The 17610-nt window shown below is 42.4% G+C and overlaps 1 protein-coding gene across 1 annotated transcript in view; it reads right to left on the bottom strand.

Moving 5' to 3' along the window:
- The window catches only part of LOC133522104 (protein asunder), a 31578-nt gene extending 14518 nt beyond the window's left edge, over positions 1-17060 (bottom strand). Inside the window, exons 1-9 of the mRNA XM_061857313.1 lie at positions 16726-17060; positions 15243-15317; positions 13685-13830; positions 13229-13375; positions 12026-12116; positions 10410-10538; positions 3271-3381; positions 2955-3121; positions 923-1063 (exon numbers count right to left, since the gene is read on the bottom strand). Of these exons, the coding sequence (XP_061713297.1) occupies positions 923-1063; positions 2955-3121; positions 3271-3381; positions 10410-10538; positions 12026-12116; positions 13229-13375; positions 13685-13830; positions 15243-15317; positions 16726-16941 (1223 nt within the window). The 5' untranslated portion in view covers positions 16942-17060. The remainder of the gene's footprint in view (positions 1-922; positions 1064-2954; positions 3122-3270; positions 3382-10409; positions 10539-12025; positions 12117-13228; positions 13376-13684; positions 13831-15242; positions 15318-16725) is intronic.
- Between the last annotated feature and the right edge of the window lie 550 nt (positions 17061-17610).

Here is a 17610-nt window from a genome sequence, read left to right as displayed (position 1 = left end):
ACACATTGGACCCAGAAATTGGACAGGTGGAATACGTTCCTAAGAATGCATTTTGCCGCTTTCTATTATTGTGGTGACGATTGCGTGATATAGTACCATTGAGTGGATCTGATGATGAATACCGAATGTAGTCATAGGAACTCTGATTCTTATTATGTCTGAGTTTGTTAAAATTTTCTCGATTTGTATTAGTTGACTGTCGAATGAAAGGTATAATCAGCGATAGAAGCTTGTACAAAAAAAAATGAACAAAATACTTATTACTTGAGTCAAAAGTTTTATAGTAAGATGTATTTAGGGACCGAGTGCGTGGAAATGTCTCTGATGATAAACTGATTTACACTTTACGCCAAAAGGCAGGCGCCGCTCTGTATATTGCACACAAACTCCTGCCATGCCATGCAATAGCATGCGTCTGTCATGTAATGGTCGAGCCATTAATATAATAGTCTGTCAAGCCATTTCCACCAGTAGAAAAATAAGGCAAATTTAAAAAATGTAGGTGCGAAAAGATATATAGCCATTAAAAAAATTAATTTCGCGCTGCTATAACACTGAAGCGTCAATAAATAAGGGCACTCAGTGTTGCCCACTATAGTTCACACTAAAGAGTAAAGTAAGTATATACGTAGTTCACACACATTGCCATTAGCTTCAAAACGTAAAAAATGTCTACTACTATTCAACACAAGATGGCGCTAGTAGTATATAGTTACAGCTGGAGATGATGGTGCTACACAGAGCTATATGATTTGTGAGAACTCTATTATTAAACATCAACTTTTGAAGAATATAATTACCGCACAATATACCGGGTCCTATAGCGATATCCTTCATCTGTCGAATTCAGACCAGAAATTAGGGCTTAGCTCGGGGCTGTACTTTGTGCTAGAAAGCTGGCGTTTAGATTAAAGTAGAATACCTGTAGTCGGTGACGCGGCCGCCGGCGCCCTCGGACAGGGCGGGCGGCTCGTCGTAGGGTGCGCGGCCGCCCAGCGCGCCGATCCACAGCTCGCCGCCCTGCGCCGCCAGGACGTGCGAGGCTGATCTGCCACCGCCCTTCCTGTAACATGAATAATTGAAAAGTGAGACTTGCAGTGTTCATCACTGGTCATCAGGCAAGCGGAGGGGCGCGAAGCCGCTTTGGCGGGCGTCGCGCGCCAGGTCCGCAGTGCTACCAGCTTGTCGGTGTACCTGGGCACCTCCAGCGTGACGGAGCGGCCGTTGAGCAGGAAGTTGACGAGGCAGGCGGACGGGCGCGACGCCACGTCGGCGGGCGTGACGCGCCACAGCGGCCCGCCGCACCCGCCCGCGCGGCGTCCACCACCGCAGTGCTACCAGCTTGTCGGTGTACCTGGGCACCTCCAGCGTGACGGAGCGGCCGTTGAGCAGGAAGTTGACGAGGCAGGCGGACGGGCGCGACGCCACGTCGGCGGGCGTGACGCGCCACAGCGGCCCGCCGCACCCGCCCGCGCGGCGTCCACCACCGCAGTGCTACCAGCTTGTCGGTGTACCTGGGCACCTCCAGCGTGACGGAGCGGCCGTTGAGCAGGAAGTTGACGAGGCAGGCGGACGGGCGCGACGCCACGTCGGCGGGCGTGACGCGCCACAGCGGCCCGCCGCACCCGCCCGCGCGGCGTCCACCACCGCAGTGCTACCAGCTTGTCGGTGTACCTGGGCACCTCCAGCGTGACGGAGCGGCCGTTGAGCAGGAAGTTGACGAGGCAGGCGGACGGGCGCGACGCCACGTCGGCGGGCGTGACGCGCCACAGCGGCCCGCCGCACCCGCCCGCGCGGCGTCCACCACCGCAGTGCTACCAGCTTGTCGGTGTACCTGGGCACCTCCAGCGTGACGGAGCGGCCGTTGAGCAGGAAGTTGACGAGGCAGGCGGACGGGCGCGACGCCACGTCGGCGGGCGTGACGCGCCACAGCGGCCCGCCGCACCCGCCCGCGCGGCGTCCACCACCGCAGTGCTACCAGCTTGTCGGTGTACCTGGGCACCTCCAGCGTGACGGAGCGGCCGTTGAGCAGGAAGTTGACGAGGCAGGCGGACGGGCGCGACGCCACGTCGGCGGGCGTGACGCGCCACAGCGGCCCGCCGCACCCGCCCGCGCGGCGTCCACCACCGCAGTGCTACCAGCTTGTCGGTGTACCTGGGCACCTCCAGCGTGACGGAGCGGCCGTTGAGCAGGAAGTTGACGAGGCAGGCGGACGGGCGCGACGCCACGTCGGCGGGCGTGACGCGCCACAGCGGCCCGCCGCACCCGCCCGCGCGGCGTCCACCACCGCAGTGCTACCAGCTTGTCGGTGTACCTGGGCACCTCCAGCGTGACGGAGCGGCCGTTGAGCAGGAAGTTGACGAGGCAGGCGGACGGGCGCGACGCCACGTCGGCGGGCGTGACGCGCCACAGCGGCCCGCCGCACCCGCCCGCGCGGCGTCCACCACCGCAGTGCTACCAGCTTGTCGGTGTACCTGGGCACCTCCAGCGTGACGGAGCGGCCGTTGAGCAGGAAGTTGACGAGGCAGGCGGACGGGCGCGACGCCACGTCGGCGGGCGTGACGCGCCACAGCGGCCCGCCGCACCCGCCCGCGCGGCGTCCACCACCGCAGTGCTACCAGCTTGTCGGTGTACCTGGGCACCTCCAGCGTGACGGAGCGGCCGTTGAGCAGGAAGTTGACGAGGCAGGCGGACGGGCGCGACGCCACGTCGGCGGGCGTGACGCGCCACAGCGGCCCGCCGCACCCGCCCGCGCGGCGTCCACCACCGCAGTGCTACCAGCTTGTCGGTGTACCTGGGCACCTCCAGCGTGACGGAGCGGCCGTTGAGCAGGAAGTTGACGAGGCAGGCGGACGGGCGCGACGCCACGTCGGCGGGCGTGACGCGCCACAGCGGCCCGCCGCACCCGCCCGCGCGGCGTCCACCACCGCAGTGCTACCAGCTTGTCGGTGTACCTGGGCACCTCCAGCGTGACGGAGCGGCCGTTGAGCAGGAAGTTGACGAGGCAGGCGGACGGGCGCGACGCCACGTCGGCGGGCGTGACGCGCCACAGCGGCCCGCCGCACCCGCCCGCGCCGCCCTCCGCGCCCGCGCCGCGCGGCGTCCACCACCGCAGGACTACCTGTTCATAATACTACATTTTTAACCCGCAGGCGTATTGAGAATGGCTTTATCTATATGATGAAATAACTATCAATTTTATACACCTTGTAATTGAAATTAAAAGACTTAAGAAAATATTGTAAGCTAGACTTGTAAACATAAACTTACAGATTCCGTGGCTTCCGCAGCTGTTTGTGCCGCTCGGAGACCGGCGTGAGCCTCAGCCGAGTGAATAATCTCTACGTCGTAATTCGCGCTGGAGCTCGCGTTTTGCTCTTCCTGTAAATAACAATACAGTATCTTAACGGTGTAATCGTTTATATATTTTCAGTGGAAGTTGTAAAAAACGTCTCAGGTACAGAAGCACAAACTCCTGGCGAAAATTCTGTACAGACATTGAGACCACTACGCAGGCCAACGGGGTAAGGAAGGTCCTCTCCACCAATTTTATCGTAACCTTAGGATCCCTGCGTATGCCAGACAACTCTCTCACCAACTCGCCGGAGGAGGCGGAACGGGTCCTAGTGCAAACACACTTCCCGGACTGCGTGAAATCACACCCAGTAAGTTGGGACGAGGCGGAGACAACTACCCCGACGGAGAACGAGCGGCTACAGACATATGAGGTAATCAGCCCGCAGCGCACGCAGTGGGCCTTAAACAGCTTTGACTCCTTTAGATCTCCAGCAATGGACGGGATCTTCCCTGCGCTTTTTAAATGGAGCGGGAAGCATCTCACTCTGAAGCTGACCATCGTTTTGCGGGCCTGTCTGACTCACAGGTACGTGCCGAAGCGATGGAGGAAAGTCAAGGTTATCTTCATACCGAAACCAGGCAAAAGCGACTACTCGGACCCCAAATCCTTCAGACCCATCAGCCTGATCTCTTTCATGTTGAAAACATTAGAGAGGTTGTGCGACAGTTACCTAAGGGAGAGGGTACTAATTCATGTGCCCTTGCATCCAAACCAACATGCTTACAGCCCTGGCAAATCTACAGAAACGGCACTTCATGCCGTAGTAAGCAAAATTGAGGTGGCGATCAAAAACAGGTCCATGTGCTTAGGAACCTTCACAGATATAGAAGGGGTTTTCGACAGGACCAGGTTCAGCAGCATTACAGCAGCACTGGTAAGACATGGCGTTAATGCAGTTATGACAGAATGGATAAACAACATGTTGAGCCAACGAACCATCAAACTCGGTACAGACGAAACACAGCAGGCAGTTGTGACAAAAGGATGCCTCCAAGGAGGAGTCCTATCGCCACTACTATGGAACCTTGTGGTGAATGACCTGATCACCACACTAAATAACAATCACTATTACACAATCGGCTATGCTGACGACATAGTGATACTGACGAGCGGCAATCATTCAGGTACGGTATGCGATGTTAACCGCTCTGCACTAGCCATCGTGGAGCGCTGGTTTGTTAATAACGAACTCTCAGTCAATCCCAACAAAACTGAGCTAGTTATGTTCACCAACAAACGCAATTTAGGAAACTTCCGAGTATTACTACCCGGCTAAAGCCAAGGGCTATAATGATTTGCTTTCGGTAAGGTTTGCATGATATATAATTTGGCATTGAGCAAGTGGTGTGAAAAACATGTTATAAAATTTTGGTCAAATTCGGCAAAAAAAATTTTTTTTGTGTATGTGTGTATTCTTGCGCACGACACGTTATTTCGTTTTACATCTTAGCGAAAAAAAAACATTGCAAAGAATGACTTAAGTTTTTTCTTTTTACAGTTAAATTTTGCGAGTTTCCTTTAAAACTTTAATGTCTGTCTGTAGGTATGCAGCCAAAACGCCGTTTTTCACTGAATCATTACAGAAACAAATGTTCACATGAATTGTCATTATCTCTAAAACACGATCTATATCAGAAAACTTTTGTAAGGCAATTTAGTCTCTAAATGTGGTCGAGAATACACCTTTATCTACACACATATCATAAACCCTCTATGAAGCCACCAAAATCCATAAATAATGGCCAACATTACGATAAACTGTTTTGTTACAACAAATTTCTTATCGGTGATGATGTTGTAATTGCTTCATAAATACATGAAAATCGTTGTGGTTATACTCAAAATTGGAACATCTAGGAAAAAAAAACCAATTCGATTCTATTCTAATATCAGTCGAGAGTGCCTTTTTGTTGGAAATGAAGTGTCAATTGCTACAAGTTTGACATATGTCGCATGTTAGTTTGCATCGAATGATACGGAAATAGGCCCCAGACTCTAGTATGTCTGTGAATTTAAAAAAAACTACGAATGCGTGACATGCGTGAAAAATGTTTTCATTTACGGCCATTTGACGTACAATTAGTTTTAAGTATAAAATTAATATGATTTGTTATTTTTAAAGTAACTATTGCAAAAAGTGCGTGTAAAATGAGCGATAAAAATATTTCGGTGACGCCACCACGTATCCGCGAGTTCCGCCAAGAGAGCAAAGATGACGTTGGCTGTAATTTGGGTTAGTGAATATATCATAGAAAGTTTATAATATGTGTGTAGATAAAATAGTGTATGTAACTGTACATAATTAGGCATGAAAACGTGTGATCTTTTTAAGAAACTCACTTCGTTCGTTTCTTAAAGCCACACTCGTGTGTCTTAATGCCTTTTATTATGTAGCAGTCACATAAACTACTATTAAAATCTGTCGGGCTATATGGGCCCACGGTGTATTACAGCCAGTGTGAGAGCACCATAAGTGCACGCGATATACATATAATTTACAGACTCCATATAACCACTATATATATGGAGCGCAGTATTTTAGATGTTAAAAGGCCGACCGCGTCCGAAAAACTACGCTGCGCTCCAAAACCCGCATTGGTGACGTTGGCAAATAAATACCGCCAAGCTCAAATGGGACCGGCCACGTCTATCGCATGCATACGGACAGGAGGGCTAACATCGCGACGAAGTGGACGCCAGTAGAGAAGCATGGGCGAGGCAGGCCCAGGAAGAAAGTGCGAGACGACTTTGACAATTTTCTTTACAACTGTACAACTCTTCTCTTTACAACTTTACAACCTTTACGAAAAGGAGAGGCCTCGAACAGGCTAAGAAAAAAAACATAAATATATAACCACTCTGTTTAATGGCTTTCATTATGTATGGCTGGTTTTGAAATAGGGTGTGGCTTAAGGGCTTCACTATTAGTTTCAGAAGAACGGTTTCCTGGTAAACTTTGGCCCCAGTTTTCACAGAAATGAACCTGTGTTAGCCCTGAGTATGACACACCCAGCCAAATCATCACATAAGAGGTATGATGGCCTCGTTGCACTCTCGGAACAGCCGCAATCGCCTCTTGACTCTGTCATTCTGGGGGTTAACATTTATTTCATCTGTAAATAGTATTTTTGGTGGCCATTTTGTGCGTACCGCTTTAATAGCACGCGACTTCTCTCTAGCCTCATAGTCTTTAATCGTCCATTAAGCAAATGACCCTTTTTGTCTGCGGTAAGCGTGTAGTCCAAGGTCTTCATTGATAACTTTTTTTAGGGAGTTTCTCTTCACAGACTGTATTGCCAACAACTTTTGATTCCGGACGGGGTTTCTTGCAATTCTCGCCTTCACTGCCTTTATTAGAGCTGGGGTCCGAACAGTGCGTGGTCTTCCTGACCTCTTGCGGTCATCGAAGCTCTGAGTACTATTGTATCTATTAATTGTGCGATAAACAAATTGTTTGTTGATTTTTAGGTTTTCAAGCAACTTCAAAATCATGTTTGGCGGGTGCCCACATTTGTGCAACGCAATTACTGCGATACGATTCTCTTTTAGGCCCCAATTCATTATAGATACGACGAGATAAGCTTTATGTGTGGTATATAATTATAGCTCACAAATCCACCACATTATGTATTTTTTTATTTTTTCGGCAGCATTTGTTTTAACGGAAATAAAGAGGTTGCAAATCGAGTAACAGAACTTAGTAACCAATTAGGTATATATCGTTGTCTAAGTACCCTCAACATAAGCCTTATTGAGCTTACTGTGGGACTTAGTCAATTTGTGTAGTGTTCTATAATATTTATTTATAGGGAGCATGCATTAACTGTAGGAGGCAGCACAGGAGCCGTCAGATTTTTGGCGCGAGGCGTAAATGTGATGTTTTTTGTTCCGATGTAGCCCACAAGATGGCAGAACCTACTATGCACAAGAAAACACGTGACGTGTACATGTGCATATTTATGGTTCCGATTCAGGCCACAAGATGGCAGACCCTCCAACGCGCACGGTCCCTATTAAGTAAAACAATCACGCTTCTTTTCTGTTATTTAACTTTTTGGTAAGGAAAAATATGAGTATCTACAATCATGGACACCCAACAACACAAAGATACAACACAACACAATTAACAAAGATTAAACCTCTTTAACCGTTATGACAGCACTTTGATTATGAAGAAAATAAAATGGCACACTTGAATGAGATACGATTTTTCAAAAGTAACTAGGCTTCGATGACATTCAATTTGCACGTCACCATGATGTCACGTGTCCGTCTTACGAATTTTCAATATGACGGTCACGTAACACCTGACGCGAGTTTAACATTTTATCCCCATCACAAAAACTGCACAGCGCCGCTATAGTAGATTGTTAACCAACGGTGGAAAGTGAACCATATCACCCGAGATGGTTATTTTTACCCGAGTTAAACACTCTACTTTTCATTTCGACTATAAGGAGACTTTCTTTAGGAAAGTCAAACACAAACAAAAATGTAAGTTCGCAGTTATGACTGCAGGAATTGGCGCCATTTACATTCTGATCGAAACAAAAATCTAAAACCATAGACACTCCGATCTTAAATTGGGTTGTGTCTTAAACGGTCTAAATGTATACGCGCCTTAAAAAAGGAGAAGCGAATGATTTAATGTAATGTAATGATAATATTTGAAATATTTATCTTCATTTATATTGATTTATTAACAAATATTTATGTTTATTTCATACATTTAAATATTAAATACAAGTAGTATTTTTTTTCATAAAACTTGGTATGAAAATACGGAAGCTAATACGAGAGTTTTTAACAGAATAATATGGCTGAATTAGCCGTTGCTCGGAGTACAAATTAAAAAAAAATACTTTCCACCCTAGGGTGGGAAATACAATTTTCCACCCAGCTATCCGCCTATGAAAGGTAAACTTTCCGATTAGGACAGACGAAAAAGAAATTTTTCACTTCAAAAAAAAAAACATACAACCGAATTGAGAACCTCCTTTTGAAATCTTGAAGACGGTTAAAAATAGGAAATTCGCAACGTGGACCGGCGATTATCAAGAGAGGTTCATCTAAAGGTAAGCGTGTTTCTTATATATTCATTGGTTGTAGACAAATAAACGATAGGCACTGATTAAAGTGCTTAAACGTTCAGAAACTAGGTGCCCCTTATGTAAAGAATAAGGAGCTTAAAAAATTGCCATTATGATCGTCTAGTTGTATAATGGAAACAATGGTCACTAGGACCATTGCGAATTTGGAACCCGAAGATATAAATGAAATCTGTAGTCTAGTATAATTTACAATAAACAGTTGTAACCATGAATCGTTCCCAGAAAACCGCCATCTATTGGCTTATTCTGACAATAAATCTAACAGTAACTTGAAATTTATATGAATGTTGTTGCTTATGGCTATGAAGCTGATGGTTCTGGGTTGAAATCCCGGTAAGGGCATTTATTTGTGTGATGAGCACGGATATTTGTTCCTGAGTCATGGGTTTGTGCTATGTATTTAAGTATTTATATATCATATGTATCGTTGTCTGAGTATCCACAACACAAGCGTTCTTGAGCTTACTGTGGGGCTTAATCAATTTGTGTAATAATGTCCGATTATATTTATTTATTTATTAATTATTTACTTATGTTTTATGTTATAATATGTCGCCTACGGTATTGGCGGACCGACACGACTTCCAGACCTCCAAGAAAAGAGTGTAGTCGCATCTTAAAACCCGGAAACGGCGGCAACGCACTTACAACCCCTCTGGTGGGCGAAGGTAATCGCTTACCATCAGGCGATTGCTCTGCTCGTTTGCCTCCATCATCATAAAAATGTGGCAAAGTGCGAGTCGGACTCGCCCATGAAGGGTTCCGTACCATGTATGACGTATTAAAAAAAACTACTCACTATTACATAACTATTAAAATGTCAGAGATCTTTTTGACAGCTCTTTTCAACAAGTATTTGTAAAGGTACACCTATGGAAAAAAAAAACATAAACTGCAAATAGTATTAGCTACTACCATGGGAAAAATCAATTCAACATAACTTACTTTACAAAACGTGCAACATACTTTACAAAAAAGTCAACGAATGCGTTTAAACATATAGCCAACTCGCTACTTATGATTCCACAGATTTGATTTGTAATATTAGTATTATTTAGACTTTTGTCTCTCTTCTTTTCCGCGCCGATTGTAAGTTTCTGTTTAACCCTGTGGTTGACTGGTGGAAATGCCTTAAGGCACGGCCCGAATTCGGACCGCCGCCCTATTTTGTGGTGCGGTACATTACATTTGCTTATTTAAAACTCAAGCAAACCCCGACCGCGATCATTCGCGTCATTTTGTTTTAAAACCCGGACCCCTGAAAATACTTGGTGACCCCTGCTGTACCCTGGTGTACTGTGTATTGTGTTAAGGTATCAAGTCTGTCATTTGTACTTTCTCGTATTGTGCAATATATGTTAAATAAATATATAAAAAATAAATATTTACTAGACTCTGGTAAAAACATCGTCCCAATTCTAACAAATCATAGCAAATGCTGCTGGTCAAATGGAGATCAATAGAAATTACGAAGCATTAAACAAATTTTGCTCAACAAACCTATTGTTCTTTAAAGCTGTTGATTTTATAAATAGAGAAGTTTTTCTAATACAGCACCACCTCTTACTCTTTAATGTGACTACTCTGCACTAGATGGCGCTAGTAGTCACTTAATTTACTAAGCTTTGCTTTTTAAATTTCGATACCTATGTATACTAAAGAGAATTCACTTTGCCTATACGAATGCGGACGTGCCCATTGTTTAATTTTTTCGATTTTTAAATTATTATAAGAGCGAGGACTTACCAGAAATTTGTATGGAATTGGTTTTCCACTTCTTACTTCTATAATAATAATAATAAAGTAGGGCACAGGTATGGTTTATATTTTGATGACAAAACATCTTATGCTGTTTGTTGTTTGATTTTAAAGGGTTTATAATACAAGTGATAAATAGAGAGAAACAAGAGACAGATAAATGTACGAAATCTATAGATTACCTTCATAGGTATCCCGGTGACGGTGGTTGTGACCAGCTTGTAATGTGGCAGCACCAAACGCCCGAGCAGTGTTGCCAGCGCACTTGCTCTGGACACTATCACTTCGACGCCCATCAGTCCGTTCCCCATCTGAAAAGTATTCGGCGAGCATATTCAATTATCATCGTTTGATATCTAGAATGAGGAAGTGTAATTTTAGATAATGTTTTTAGAGTCAAGCGTTTTTGGAGGTTTCCATAAAATTGTCTACCGATTGGTCCGTACAAACGGGAAGTTTCTAAAAATTTGCAGGTGCAAGAGTTTCCTTTTCTGTGACTAATGGCAAAGAGAATCGAAATAGAGGTGTATTGTCAAAGAAAACTTTGTAGCGACGTAAATTTAGTGTCATCGTTCATTTGCCTTTGATCCTTATTATTTCACTGATATGTGTTGAATTTGTTAAATATCAAAAAGTGGCGCCATCTAATAGATCAAATACCAAAGGTATAGCAGCATCGTTTCGAGCGATGGCGCCATAACCATTAGGTAGTGCCCGGTCAGATGGCGCCACTTTTTGATATTGAACAAATTGAACACATCAGTGAAACAATAAGAATCAAAGTCAAATGGCGTTTTAGAAGTTTTAATTATGTGTCAAAAGATGGCAGTAAATTTACGTCGCTACAAAGTTTTCTTTGACAATACACCTCTATTTCAAATTCTCTTTGCTAATGGTAAAAAAAATTGTACAGAAAAATACCGCCTGCTTTAAACGCCGAAAAAACTGTCGCAACACCGGATATAAATGCGTCCGTACGGGATAGCCCGTGGAATTCTCCTGTCGTGTAAAGATATGATTCAGTAGTTATGACGTTAAGTAAATAAAAATGACTTTAAGTCATAAAAAGTACATATAGGATTCTTACACGTCTGCACCAGATTACTCCTTCTAATTACGGATATCATAGAATGTATTGGTTCCCTTATTATATATCTCTTATTTTTCCGCACTAACTCAAATTCTGAAGAATGTTTTGTACCAGCTGAAGACCATGGCAAAATTATTGAGTGGAGGCAATCGGGGCCCTCACCGTCAAATAGTTATGCTACTACTACTACTGTGCCAGCCTGTGTCGTGTCGCAGTGAGTATTTTGGTATGAATACACAAACAATACAATGAGTTTTTCGGGACTTATGCACGAAATATCCTTTGATATTCACCAGTCGCTTTTCGGTGAAGTGAAACATCGTGAGGAAACCCGACAAATCCCAATAAGGCCTACTTTACCCTCTGGGTTGGAAGGTCAGATGGCAGTCGCTTTCGTAAAACTAGTGCCTACGCCAATTCTCGGGATGAGTTGCTAAGCGAACCAGGCCCCAAAGACCCGTCGCAAAATGCCGGGACAACGCGAGGAAGAAGAAGAGACATAAACAATGTTTCAGTAAAATATCTCAACCTTTTCTTTATGCAACATTTTACGTGATCTCATTTTTTGCGACTCGCTTTCTATAGAATGCAAATAACAGAAGTCAGTAAAGCAAATTAACTGGTTTCCAACGACTTTAGGTTGTATCGGGTAGTTTAGTAACCCCTGCAATAAAATATAATCTTACCAATGTTTTTTTATTGTCTTACCTCTGTTAAAGATTGATTATTCACTCTGATTTCGGCTTTCTCTGGAGTAACGTTTATTATTACTAAATGGCAATATTGGATAGGGTAGGCCCTGAAAATTTTAAAAGTAGATGTTACATTATAGTACATTACGATACAAGTGCGAAAAATAGGAAATTCGAAACGAGTGGCGATAAATTAAAACACGACCGAAGGGAGTGTTTTAAATCGACACGAGTTGCGAATTACCTATTCGCACATGTATCGTACAACGTTTTACAGTACATATGGCCCTTTAAATGTTCGACACAGTAACGTAATATGCTACTTCTCGCACTAGTGCTATAAAGTAGCCCCATATGTACTGTAAAATACATTTTAATTCATGTCTAGACTCTGACCACGAAACTTTGCACAAACTTGGCAAAAAAAAACGCATACATATCCGTTTGCTCAATAATTAGACAGGTTCACACAGAACGGGCCGCCGCCGAGGCACGTCCACACTGGCCGGTTTGTGCGTGATGAAATTGCCTCGCGCATATGCTCGCTCTGTGTGGACCCGCCTAATAATTAATAATTTGCACAGATAGCACGCGTAGTTGTGCTTAACATGAAATTCCCTCTCGGCAACAGCAATGGATGCGTTCTTTCATGTAGTTCCTCAAGATAATTATGTAAATATTATTTATTGTACCAAAAAGAATATAAAATAAATAAATGATTAAACCTTTAACCTATGGGCAAAGATGTTTTGGCTATCCCATGCAAAACATAGATCTGATCTGATCAGTTGAAATGTATAAAACAGTTTGTTTTTACAATGTCTGTCTGTTTTCTGTGTTTCTGTCTTTGTAAAAGCTTTTCAGATGTTAAGTAAAACATCCTTAGTCATTGGGTGATTTGCCAAAATAAAACTTTACTTTTGAAGATTATGATACAATATGGATTAACAATTTTATAAAGAACGTCAGTTACGGAAAGAGAGACCTAAGCCCTCCTACGTGTACACGTTCAACGCAGCTGGCCAACTTTATTGTGATGCATGCAATAGAGTATTTAAGAGCAAGTTCGGCCTGGCCAAGTGGCCAGCCACATTAGCGCTCACGCTAGACTAGACAACGCCAAAATGTTTATTTAGGGTCGCCATCATTGGAGACGATGAGGAGGAATAGTCCTCCTATAATAATATAGATATATTAACATCTTTATAATAAAACTTACTGTGGTTGAGCAGTGCTTGTTGACTCGGAGGTACTGGGTTGACTGGAAGCTTTTTTGTTCTGCTGGATGAGAGCATTCAATGCTATTTCTGCCAGACTCCTTATAGAGTCATCATCTCGTGCACTTGTTATGCAGATTATTCGACCCCTGAAATGATAAACACAGTTGAATAATAAATGCACCATTACCCAGACTAATTTTTGATTTAATTTGTAATGTTTACTATATTTTTGATACAGAAAACGTAAGATAAAAGGTGTTGTACTTAATTTTCTTATTTTATTACAATACACAATACTTATCAATATAGGTAGGGGTTATTGCTTGCTTATTTTGAGACAGTTTATTTTATATTTTAATATGGAATAAAAAGTAGTGCCTATAGTCCCAAGTAAAATAACATGTTTCAATTTTTTAACAAAAAATCACACTATATTCCTTCTCAACCACACTTACCTATTTTGGAAAAGCGCTTCTGAGTTTGGTCTAGCAGATTGTGTTGGTGATGGCTCACTTAGGGCTTCAATGGCGGCACAGAGGCCCACGACGTCACCTCCAGCGCCACGCCGCACCGCGCCAACGAGGCACAAGCCATTTAGAATCTGAGGATATTCAGTTCACTGACAGTTTACAACTTAGAAGTGGATTTTAATTGAATTTAAACTGTCGTGAGACATACTAACATTGACATAATTCTATATATATATATATATATATATATATATATATATATAGTCCTCCTCATCGTTTTCGATGACGGCGACCCCAAATAAACACATCCATCCACCACCACCATCTAACCACCACGGAACATTCAAAACGAACGGTGTCAAAACATTCGAAGATAACCACCTCACTAGCCTAGAAATAAAACGCCAGTTACGGAAAGAGAGACCTAAGCCCTCCTACGTGTACACGTTCAACGCAGCTGGCCAACTTTATTGTCACGCGTGCAATAGAGTATTTAAGAGCAAGTTCGGCCTGGCCAGCCACATTAGGGCTCACGCTAGACAACGTCCATAACATAATTCTACGGATTACACTAAGTAACGTATTTTCAGTCAACAGTGCGAACAGCGTTCATGACGGCCGTGAACGCTGCTCGCACTGTTAGTGCTTGAGAAAGGAGACAAGCTCTCCGAAACATGTCGCGCGAGTGACTAAAAATACGTGAGTGTAATCCGTAGAATTATTTTAAAGGGTTTTAATTATTAAACTTTTATATAAATTACTGATTAACTGACAATGACTGCAGTGGCTTGCGTTTCTTTTATTTTGCTATTTAAAACAAAAGAAAATGAGGACTAAAGGACACGACAATTTCAAAACTCATTCACTTGCCAAGCAATACGTCTGTAGAATGTTCTCCCTCTGCCTATCAGACAAGCTCAGAGCAAGCTTACATTCAAAAGCAAGCTGTGAGCACTTATTTGAAAACATTCGTGACCAAATGTCTGCGTGATATCTCACACTAATAGGTACATAATTATTATATATATGTATGTTTATTTATATATATTGAATATGTATATATGTAGATATATTAAAAATATATATTTGTGTAAGTATAGTATCATAGTAGTCTCGACTTGTATCTATTTCCATATCAACTCTTGACAATCCTGCACCAAAATAACTATTTCTGTTTAGCCCAATGGTTGACTGGTAGAGAATGCCTCAAGGCGTTAAGTCGGCCATTTGTATTCTTTTTGTAGATTTGTGCAATAAAGTTTAAACAACAAACAAACAAACAATTTGCGACAGTTGTTATTATTAATTTTTTCCATGTTATGATAACTTTTAATGTAAGTACGAACAAAATAACTGGCGCACACTGGCGCGCGGCAAACATCTGAGGCACCTTTGAGCATGTCGAAAAATCGACAAGATCGGCTCCGGCGAAGAAAACGCGCACGTCGCCTCGGCCGAGGCACGTCTGCACTGGCCGCTCTGTGCGTGAGGAAATTGCCTCGCACGTGTTGTCGCTGTGTGGACCCGCCTAATAACTACTTACATGTGTTAAGTTCTGTTGTGTTGCAACCCAAGTGTTAAGGATGTGTGCTGCAGAATCACTGACAACAAATCGGACCTGAAAAACACAATATAGAAGTAGTAAATTGGAGTACAGTAGATATCATTTGATACCTTGGTTGTAGCGACCATTCAGCTATAGCAACATAAAATCCAAGTCCGATGAATTTAAAGCCTAAATTAGTACAAGATAGATAGATAGATTATAGATAGTACAAGATAGTTAGATTAGGCGTGCTCAATGTCCTAATTCTTTCAAGAGACTCATTAAACTTCACTTTTTATCTGCTTCCTTTTCCATACTATAGCAGGCATTTATTATATATATAATATGTATTTTAATATATGTATGTATACAGTTGTGTGCAATATAATAGCAGTACATAAGAAAATGTAAATTAAGGGAAAACTATAACTTTAGATCAATAATATTGTATCTTCTTATATAATTATTCTGCATTACTTTATAATGTTTCAGAATTAACTGTAAAGAATTAAATGATATTGGAAGTAACAAAAAAATATGAAAATCGGCTGTTTTTACTAAATTGCGGAAATTCCTATAAAACATAAAACCCTACACAAAAAAAAAATACAATTGTGTACTATAATTGTAATTTAGAATCTTTTCTATTATTTCCAATTAAAGCTTTACATCTAAACCCAAGTCATCCAGAAAAAAATAAACTTTTCTATAAGACGATCTTGGTCACAGAGTGTACTGCTATTATATTGCACACAACTGTATGTATTAATATATCTTGTTTATTTATATTTGTATATGATATATTGACTTGTTTTGTGTTTATTCTGTGCTAGACTTCTTTTATTGCATCTGGAACACCTACTGACATGACATTTTTTTATTTTTTATTCTGCTACCTAAAGGTTGTCTGGAAGAGATCGCTTTTTAGCGATAAGACCGCCTGTTGTTTACCTCTTCTTTATGTGTTGTATTATTTGTACTGTTTCTGTATTGAGGTGTGCAATAAAGAGTATTTGTATTGTATTGTATTGTAAGATAGTGAATTTGGGTGTAACGCCAAATTCGGGTGTAGCAACAGTTTTAAATTAACCATTTGCAACAAATTCTTAGAGATCCCATGCAACTAGACTCGGCCGTCAAATAGAGCTTTACTTTTTTATTTTTTGGTTACATCTACAGATGGTTAGCAACTGTGGTGACTGGTAACCTTTTGTTTATAGATAGATGTTAGCTGGGTAGGGAAACTGCGTGAACATTTGTTAGAAACATACTGATGATTTGGAGTTAAATATATACATATGTGTCTTTATCTGTTAACCTTGGCCTATAACAACTACCGGATATAACAACGAAATTACGATGGTCAATTCAACGTCGTTATATCCGAAATCCACTGTAATTAGACTGTAATTAGAATTAGCTAGGTGTAAATAGCCTCTTGAAGCTCTGACTTATATTAATTAATAATATAAAGCCTTACCAGTTTTCCTTCAGGAAATAAATCCCATACTATTCGGCAGTATTCAACTGCAGCTTCCACGCTGCAAGTCCATAGCGACTTGCAAACAGGCGGTAAAGGGACATAGCCAGGGCCCCGGCTTTTAGAGACATCGAAGTCTATTGGATTGTCCGATGATATACCAAAGTATGGGGTATGATCGAGTACGAAAATAGTTTTATGATTTGTAGGAAACATTTTAGAACCTGCACTCTTCACTGTTTGTTTTAAGACATCTCTTAGTTAATGAATTTTATAAAAATATTTGTTTACTCAACATGCACATTCAGTCATTTTGACTTCAACTTGACACATTGTAATAGGAGTCCGGTTAATGCACAGCCAAATAATGTACATCCCAATAATTGGCGACCACTTTTTTGGACGCCAATTATCGGGCTGTACATTATTGCCCTGTACAAACAGTGGCTTCGTATTATTGGCCCGGACCGAGCTTGTACAGCCTGATAACGCTCAACCCAATAATACACGACCCTATAATGCGAATCCATTTAGTGGACGCCGAATATTGGTCGCACATTATTGGCCCGTACCGAGAATGCTCGACCCGGGATTGCTCATCCCAAGAATGTACAGCCCAATAATTGGCGTCCACTTTTCGCTACAAACCACAGATTATAAATATTTGACACATAGAGTGATATTCTAGGGATGGGGCGACGATTTTTAAGTTTACGATTCAATAATGTTGCCATGCGCAAAAAATAAGCAGATAATGGTAAAATCAGCCTAGACGGGAACAAGTTTTCGTCAATCTAATTAAATTTTCCGATCAATGAGACGTAGTTTTATTAAAGTGACAGAGAAGTGCCTGCAATCTGCAAACTTACGATTTTCGCGTTTAGG

The sequence above is a fragment of the Cydia pomonella genome, chromosome 10 (genome assembly GCF_033807575.1).
Source record: "Cydia pomonella isolate Wapato2018A chromosome 10, ilCydPomo1, whole genome shotgun sequence".
Lineage (NCBI taxonomy): Eukaryota > Metazoa > Arthropoda > Insecta > Lepidoptera > Tortricidae > Cydia > Cydia pomonella.
Note: the sequence above shows the minus strand (reverse complement) of the source record. Positions and strands in the feature narration are given on the sequence as shown.